General features: G+C 34.0%; 1 protein-coding gene across 3 annotated transcripts in view; it reads right to left on the reverse strand.

The window, feature by feature from the left end:
* Positions 1 to 2,291: 2,291 nt before the first annotated feature.
* LOC107591171 (leucine-rich repeat-containing protein 4B-like) overlaps positions 2,292 to 9,662 on the reverse strand; it is a 17,769-nt gene continuing 10,398 nt past the window's right edge. For 2 of the 3 annotated variants that reach the window (XM_016280236.1, XM_016280235.1), the window contains one exon: positions 2,292 to 2,800. In XM_016280236.1, the coding sequence (XP_016135722.1) occupies positions 2,646 to 2,800 (155 nt within the window). In that variant the 3' untranslated portion in view covers positions 2,292 to 2,645. The remainder of the gene's footprint in view (positions 2,801 to 9,662) is intronic. The other variant, XM_016280237.1, reaches the window with a different exon arrangement.

Raw genomic sequence — 9,662 nt, forward strand, 5'->3', positions numbered from 1 at the left:
TTACACACACAGGAATTCAGGGATGACATTTAACAGCAGACGGGAAACAAGGGGCAGAACACACTATAAATACACAGACACCAATGGGACACACCTGGGAAAAAATGAACTAATTAATCAAACTTAGCTGGACACAAATGATAACCAATGAGGACAGGACACAGGAAGAACCAATAAGGGCAAACAGGAATTCAAAAGGAACATACATGTGACAATTACATTTTAAATAACCAATTTCTATTTTAATACAATTTGAAATGTAATATATTCTTGTGATGACAAAGCTGAATTTTCAGCATCCATTACTCCAGTCTTCAATGTCACATGATCTTTCAGAAATTATGCTGATTTGATGCTCATTAAACATTTCTTATTATCAATGTTAAAAACAGTTCATATTTTTGTGGAAATGGTTATGTATAAACTCAGCTAACCACTAGTCAAGACCACACATTATACATGTGCATATGCTTATACAATGCATGCAGAGTAAATAACATAACATGCATCTATCAAACATGCAGAATTTTTAAGACAGATGTCTGATGCTGATCACAGAGGAAACTCAAGGTCAAATCTGTTTGTGAACATGTATCATTTTATATATTATATATCCGGCACACTAGACCACACCCGTATTCAAAAAATCTGACTCAGCCACCTCCCACACAACTGTATTGAAAACAAGTCTGCCAATTCTCTTCAATAAATAGGAAGGCTACAGTATTGGGCGGTCAAACACTGTCATGCATCAGCATTCTGATACATACAGATCAGGGGCGTTTCCTCCGAGGAGGCAAGGGAGGCAGTGTCTCCTCAAAATATTGGATGAGAAAAAAATTCATAGTACAAAAATAAAACAACACCAATATTACAAAATATAACATTAAAACTTGTATAAATCACTTGTTTTTCTAAAGAAACTTTGTCCAACAGCGACACCAGTAGGTAAAGTTACAACAGGAGTCTGCGTCTCTCTGACTGGTTATGTTCAGCTGTGATTGGTTCATGAGATAAAGAAAGTGATTCTCGATTCAAACCACTAACAAGATCTTACAGTACATGACAATGATTCGGAAATGTCTATTAACACTTTGACATGTTTACACTGGTTAAATCAGATATCATTGATTACAATGATGTGCTTTGAAAATTCTGCTGCTATTTGGTTCTCAACATTGATATCTACGGTAGCAATACATATAAAATAGGTCTTTACTGCTCTCCTATGCTGTATTTCAGTGTAAACAAACATGGTGGCAAAGGTAATTATCACATACCGATGATAAGAGGTAATAATCATTATCGATGATAAAAATGATCATTATAAAAGTTTATACAACAGTTCTTGTTCTCAAATCTGTTTGGACGAATAGTATTCCAACAGAACTGACTTTTCAATGTTTGCATCCTTTGTCAGTGTGTGAATGTATTTGTTTATTTATTTTTTAACACACTCATTTTCTGTTATGACAGTAGGTGGAGACAAATGACAAATTTTTGAAGCATCATGCGACAATGCCACTGGGCGTATTTTATATGTTTGCTACATTCGCTTCCAGTAAAACTCCCATAATTTGTATGGGCCAAACCTCATTATATGAATAATCACGACAACAAATTCCAAGGTTGTCCAGTTGCCAGATCTTGTATGAAACGTATCTTTCTCACACGATCGACGCATACAAATTTCAACCCATTTATCCCCTCAACTTGACAACCTACAGCCCAGTGATGCTATTGATATGTGCACAGGAAGTACCGCGGGAAAGAAACCAGGATCACTGGTAGAAATGGGAGGAGAAGAATCGGGTGGTGCTCCAGTGAAAAAAAAATGTATATTTACATGTATAATGAGATATAGCTTACACTTCAAAAGGCTATTTAAATGATTAAATATGAGCACTGCAAGTTTCAAAGTCAGGTGCTGCGCTGCTTTGTTTACTGCTGTTATGAGGGAAACGGCTATATTCCTGGCGAAAAGCGCTACCTGCTGGCAGAGAATGAATTAGCATTTTTCAATAAGCCCTTCTGCTCTTTAGACCAAAGCCAAAAACGACCCTTATTTTTACACAGAAAACACACAGTTGTAAATGTGAACTGGTGGATCGACAAGAAGATAAAGAATTATAAAACTCTAAATATATAGCATACACTAAGATAGATTTATGTTACTGATAAATGAATATAATTGTTTGATAATAATTGTTTAAATTAATATAAAAATAGAATATAATATAATACAAAAATTGTTTCTTTTGACTCCCCACCTCCCCCCTCATGTCAATGATCTCACACACACACACACACACACACCCCTAAAAAGAGTCATTACATTGAGGACTCCTGTTATATATTAATAGTAACAATCATTATACAAAACTAGGTCACCAGGAACTCTATTGAAAGACCTTGACTCTGTTTTCTCTGAAGTCTTACACATGAACACAAGCGCAAACATGCACAAAACAAACACACACATTCGTTTTTCTATCATGATAGGGAATTTCCACAGACTTCTATAGTTTTTATTCTGAGCTACATGGTTTGGTATGTTTAACAAGCTGTTTTCTACATTGGGACAATGTAGGTGGCTCCGTGTGTGACATTTGATGTTCACAAGACCATGAATACACAATGAGGACTTACGTGGCCACTTGGTTCATAACCTTGGTAGAGGTGTCTTTGATGGTGTCTTTCAGGTTGTCCTTGATGTTGCTGAAGAACTTTCCAGCACCTCCTTTAACCATATCCAGAAGTCCCCCTCCGTAGTTTCCGTCCATATCTGGAGATGGAGGGCCTTCAAATGATCAGAATTTCATATCTTACAACACACATGCAGACTGGACACCACAAAACACACATTTTACATGACTAGTGATAGACTGGAATATCCAAAAACCATTTAAATAAAAGATAATATTTATAAGAAATATAATTATTGTCATGGTCACTCGGGGAGGAAGGAAAGAGGAGACGAAGGAGAATACTTCGAGTGGGTCTTTAATCCAACAAACAAAGGTTTACACACACAGGAATTCAGGGATGACATTTAACAGCAGACGGGAAACAAGGGGCAGAACACACTATAAATACACAGACACCAATGGGACACACCTGGGAAAAAATGAACTAATTAATCAAACTTAGCTGGACACAAATGATAACCAATGAGGACAGGACACAGGAAGAACCAATAAGGGCAAACAGGAATTCAAAAGGAACATACATGTGACAATTACATTTTAAATAACCAATTTCTATTTTAATACAATTTGAAATGTAATATATTCTTGTGATGACAAAGCTGAATTTTCAGCATCCATTACTCCAGTCTTCAATGTCACATGATCTTTCAGAAATTATGCTGATTTGATGCTCATTAAACATTTCTTATTATCAATGTTAAAAACAGTTCATATTTTTGTGGAAATGGTTATGTATAAACTCAGCTAACCACTAGTCAAGACCACACATTATACATGTGCATATGCTTATACAATGCATGCAGAGTAAATAACATAACATGCATCTATCAAACATGCAGAATTTTTAAGACAGATGTCTGATGCTGATCACAGAGGAAACTCAAGGTCAAATCTGTTTGTGAACATGTATCATTTTATATATTATATATCCGGCACACTAGACCACACCCGTATTCAAAAAATCTGACTCAGCCACCTCCCACACAACTGTATTGAAAACAAGTCTGACAATTCTCTTCAATAAATAGGAAGGCTACAGTATTGGGCGGTCAAACACTGTCATGCATCAGCATTCTGATACATACAGATCAGGGGCGTTTCCTCCGAGGAGGCAAGGGAGGCAGTGTCTCCTCAAAATATTGGATGAGAAAAAAATTCATAGTACAAAAATAAAACAACACCAATATTACAAAATATAACATTAAAACTTGTATAAATCACTTGTTTTTCTAAAGAAACTTTGTCCAACAGCGACACCAGTAGGTAAAGTTACAACAGGAGTCTGCGTCTCTCTGACTGGTTATGTTCAGCTGTGATTGGTTCATGAGATAAAGAAAGTGATTCTCGATTCAAACCACTAACAAGATCTTACAGTACATGACAATGATTCGGAAATGTCTATTAACACTTTGACATGTTTACACTGGTTAAATCAGATATCATTGATTACAATGATGTGCTTTGAAAATTCTGCTGCTATTTGGTTCTCAACATTGATATCTACGGTAGCAATACATATAAAATAGGTCTTTACTGCTCTCCTATGCTGTATTTCAGTGTAAACAAACATGGTGGCAAAGGTAATTATCACATACCGATGATAAGAGGTAATAATCATTATCGATGATAAAAATGATCATTATAAAAGTTTATACAACAGTTCTTGTTCTCAAATCTGTTTGGACGAATAGTATTCCTACAGAAATGACTTTTTAATATTTGCATCCTTTGTCAGTGTGTGAAAGTATTTTAAATTTATTTATTTTTAAGTAAGTAAACAACTCACACACTTAATATATAACCACTTAAATAACCACTTTGTTATATCAAAATAAGACTTAAATGGCATGAAAACATGATCTGTGGGAGTGTTTAGTGAAATGTATAAATGATCTGAAAATGTTAAAAATTATTTAAAAGTTAACCATTAAAAATAATAGCTGAACGTAAGTTCACAAATAAAATATCTTGTTTAAACTGTTACTGCCATGAGTTATTATTTTGGAATAAATGTAAAATGCTTAGAAACACTAACTTGACTAACACTAACTTGGCTTTAATAAATAGAATATTGATTACATTTTTAATGTAAAAAATATAAAATAGCAGTTTTTTTTTCTTTTTCTGGTAGAGTAAATAATGTATATTTAACCAAGAAAATGTGACTGGGACATGAATTTACATTTGATTAAAACATTTTTTAAAACTTTGAGGACTTTGCCTCCTCATTTAAGAACACTCAGCTACTCAGTTTATGGACTATGGAAGTTTATGTCATAAAATACATGGCCAAAAGCATGTGATCCTCCCTTTGCCTGCTATACAGCTTCCACTCTTCAAGACTTTTACTTTATTTAGGAACTTCTGCTAGTTTTCACTCACTTTTAAAACCAAGCATCAGTGAAGTCGAATGTTCACTAGGTTTCAGGGTTTGTACAACAATTACATATGGAGCACTGTAGAAATGATGTATTTATGTAGGCCAAATCCCAGAAATGAGTAAGCATTTTAGCACTTCAGGTTCCATCCTCCTAAAGTCAATGGCTTTTCTGATTGGGTTTTTGGTTAAATGCCTGAAATAAGGTCAGTGGTTAACACAAGCTCAACATATTTTTTACATTTTAGTAAAACTTGAAAAAGGTGGCTGCTAACAAGTGGCTAAATGGTGAAATGTCATCACGCCAAACATCTAAACTTGTCTACTCACTAGTCTGCTTTTACAGCCTCTGTGTCTTTATAATCACGCTCTTACAAACTAGTGTCAAATTTCAGGGAAAATGTTTTTAAATAAAGAGTTTTAATCTATAATTGTTTGTCCATTTTTAATTTGTCAATGAAAATAGTTCCAAACAAAGCCAAAACAGAATCAACCATTAAACAAATAGTTTGAACTAGTCAGTTGACGAATGATTCAATGACTCACTATTAAAGACAGCCACTTGTCATCACCTACTGGTGTAACGATACAACCTGTGGAAAGAGTCCACTAATGAAATGAAAAGAAAGTGTTCTCGATTCAAACCACTAACAAGATCTTACAGTACATGAGAATGATTCGGAAATGTCTATTAACACTTTGACATGTTTACACTGGTTAAATCAGATATCATTGATTACAATGATGTGTTTTGAAAATTCTGCTGCTGTTTGGTTCTCAATATTGATGTCTACGGTAGCGATAAATATAAAATAGATAGAAAACGTCTACTCACTAGTCTGCTTTTACAGCCTCTGTGTCTTTATAATCACGCTCTTACAAACTAGTGTCAAATTTCAGGGAAAATGTTTATAAATAAAGAGTTTTAATCTATAATTGTTTGTCCATTTTTAATTTGTCAATGAAAATAGTTCCAAACAAAGCCAAAACAGAATCAACCATTAAACAAATAGTTTGAACTAGTCAGTTGACGAATGATTCAATGACTCACTATTAAAGACAGCCACTTGTCATCACCTACTGGTGTAACGATACAACCTGTGGAAAGAGTCCACTAATGAAATGAAAAGAAAGTGTTCTCGATTCAAACCACTAACAAGATCTTACAGTACATGAGAATGATTCGGAAATGTCTATTAACACTTTGACATGTTTACACTGGTTAAATCAGATATCATTGATTACAATGATGTGTTTTGAAAATTCTGCTGCTGTTTGGTTCTCAATATTGATGTCTACGGTAGCGATAAATATAAAATAGATAGAAAAATAGGTCTTTACTGCTCTCCTATGCTGTATTTCAGTGTAAACAAACATGGTGGCAAAGGTAATTATCACATACCGATGATAAGAGGTAATAATCATTATCGATGATAAAAAATGATCATTCTAAAAGTTTATACAACAGTTCTTGTTCTCAAATCTGTTTGGACGAATAGTATTCCAACAGAACTGACTTTTCAATGTTTGCATCCTTTGTCAGTGTGTGAATGTATTTGTTTATTTATTTTTTAACACACTCATTTTCTGTTATGACAGTAGGTGGAGACAAATGACAGTTTATGAATGAGTCATTCATTCAAACGATTCATTCAAACACACTGATTTATTTAAGAATGTAACAAGTAAATGCCTATTTATGAGTGAGTCATTGTATCATTCATTCAACCAATTCATTAAATTTTTTTTGATAAATTAATAAATATTTAATAAAACATTTTAAAATAAAAATTTGATACATCAGTAATGCATCATCTTTTCCCCCAGTGACAGCTTGTCTAGCAGGGGCGTTGCTAGATCCTTTTTAATGGGGCACGAGCCCCAGTTAAATACTGCTGTGTGCCCTGATAAATCCTTACGTCACGTGTCAATAAAGATTACTGCATACCAACCTGAGAATCATTTTCTCAGATAACATTTCAGCAATCAAGTCATGTGTGTTTTTTATCAGCTGTTTAGAATCAAAACTTTCGAGCCAGATTTGCGAATGAATCACTCTTTTGATCTAATCGGTCAAACAGGTTTACAAAAAGGTCTGAAATTGTTCACGCTTCAGTTTGAGTCATTAGAACAGTTCACTCACGCACTGAATCATTTGCAGCAGTTTCTCACACCAAAATAGTAAGGGGATATTTTATAAGACAGAAAAGAAAAGAGCACTTTCTAAATACACTGAAGTGAAGCAAAGCAATTTGTCTAATAAATTACAGATTTTTAAAAACAATTTTATTGCGCTTTTTCTTATCTCTCAAAGAGCATACACAGGTTGTATGTACACATCCAAACTGAATTTAACTGTCAGCACATTTAACTGTCGGCAACATCTGTAAAAATAAAGTAATTTTCAGTCATTTCTCTGTTCATTTAGGATCACTTCCTTGCAGCTGAACACTTGCGCACTTACACTCAGATTAAATGTTTTTCATTCTAAAGAGCTGCAGCCATTAGAGAAGGCTGTTAGTGTTTAGTGTGCTCTCTTTAGATGTGCTGAGATGAAACATCCTGTGGGGGAAATAGTCTTCACATGGATGAGAAACATATGATAAGAATACACACGTCTATATTTGCCTGTGTTTTAAAAAATTTGCCTCATGCGGTGCTATGGTGTTATAGGGCTACACATTAGTAAAAAAAATTCATGTTTGTAAGAGCCTCCAAAAAATACATACATAAATAAATAATAATAATAATACTGTCTATAATGGAATATCAGCAATGTTGCTTACAATATATAAAAAGGTGGTCAAAAGTTTAATATTTAAGTTTTTTTTCCCTCAGCTTTGTGCTCACCAAGGCTGTATTCATTTCATATAAAAAATACAGTACAAATAGCTATATGTATTACAATCTAAAAATAATTACTAAAAATAGTATTACATAGTATTAGCTTAATAGTATTACAATTTAAAATAACTGTTTTCTATTTTTTTTATATATATTTCAAAATGTAATATATCCCTGTGTTGTCAAAGGTGAATTCTCAGCAGCCATCAATCCAGTCTTTAGTGTCACATGATCCTTCAGAATCATTCTAATATGCTGATTTGCTGCTCAAGAAACATTTCTTATTATTAATGATGAAAACAGTAGTGCCCAATATTTTTCTGATATTAAATTCATTTTTGATTAATGAAAAAAATTCAAAAGAACAGCATTTATGTGAAATATAACTCTTTTGTAATATTATACATTTTCTTTTTGATCTTACTTACCCCAAACCTGAATGGTAGTGTATCACAGATTTCACAAATATATGAAGCTGCATTGACATTAACACTGATAATAAGAAATGTTTCATGAGCACAAAATCAGCATATTAGAATGATTTTTGAAGCATCATGCGACACTAAAGACTTAATGGCTGCTGAAAATTCAGTTCTGTCATCACAGATTCAATTTACATTTTAAAGTATATTCAAATCGAAAGTTATGAATTACAATAATATTTAACAATACTATTAAATTGTACTATTACTATGTTTGACCAGTAAACAGTAAACTTCCAAAAAAACCTTGTCAGCATTTTTCTGCCTCCAACTTCTTGTTTTATCTAAAAGAACAGGGTGGCCTGGCACTGCTCTAACAGTGGGCCCAGCCAGAGAGTGGGCTTCCTGTCAGACTTGCCATTAAGGTACAGAGGAGCTCTATTCTAAGTGAGCAAATATGCAGGAGTGCAGTTGACTTCAAAGTTTAAAGCTGCCCCTCTCTCAGAGCACAGAGTCTCTGAACTCCTACCAATGTCCCTTTAATCACACAAAGAACCAAGAGCGCTTGTATGTGTGTGTCAGAGAGAGACGGGGCTGTCCTGAGCACAAAGATCAGATCAGTGCATTTGTAATATAAAAGAATTGGTTCCTAACACATTCCCTCTTTTATTCTCTATCGCTATCACAATCCTCCTTTCTTTTCTCCTTTTAATTCATCAGCATTGAGTTACAGACAGCTCCTCTGTGACGTGCAGCCCCCTGTGTGTGTTTGCGTGTATAATTGTGTGCTTGTGTGTCTTGTTACAAGATACGACTGGCTTTTCAATTATAGATCACCTACAGGCTCAAACAAAGCTACTGTCCTTTCAAGCAGCAACTTAAAACATTCAAAATTCTATAAGTGAATTATAAAACTAAATTAACAGAGGTTTGAATAAGCACAGTATTTTCTCTAAAATTAGTGCATATTAGATTTGCACTTTAAATTCACTGACTAGGGTGCATGCTGAAAACATGGCCACTGCAATGAAGTAGTCATAGAAGCAACAACCCAGCAGCACATCACAACACAAAGCTGGTCCTGCCTCATGATGTAAACCTACTGGTATAGTTCGTTGTGTCAAAACTGTCTTTTGAATAAAGACAGAATAAGCGATTGATTAATCATAACATTGTATTTTAAAAGACCGGTATTAAAGGGAAAATATTGTAAAATAAGATTATATTTACGTAAATTTTCATGCATACTTTTATGGTAAAATGCTGAAACAGAGAAAATGGTCACCTAAAAAAGGTGTTACCTGGTTTTAA

The sequence above is a fragment of the Sinocyclocheilus grahami genome, unplaced genomic scaffold, assembly GCF_001515645.1.
Source record: "Sinocyclocheilus grahami isolate Dianchi unplaced genomic scaffold, SAMN03320097.WGS_v1.1 scaffold138.1, whole genome shotgun sequence".
Taxonomy (NCBI): Eukaryota; Metazoa; Chordata; class Actinopteri; order Cypriniformes; family Cyprinidae; genus Sinocyclocheilus; species Sinocyclocheilus grahami.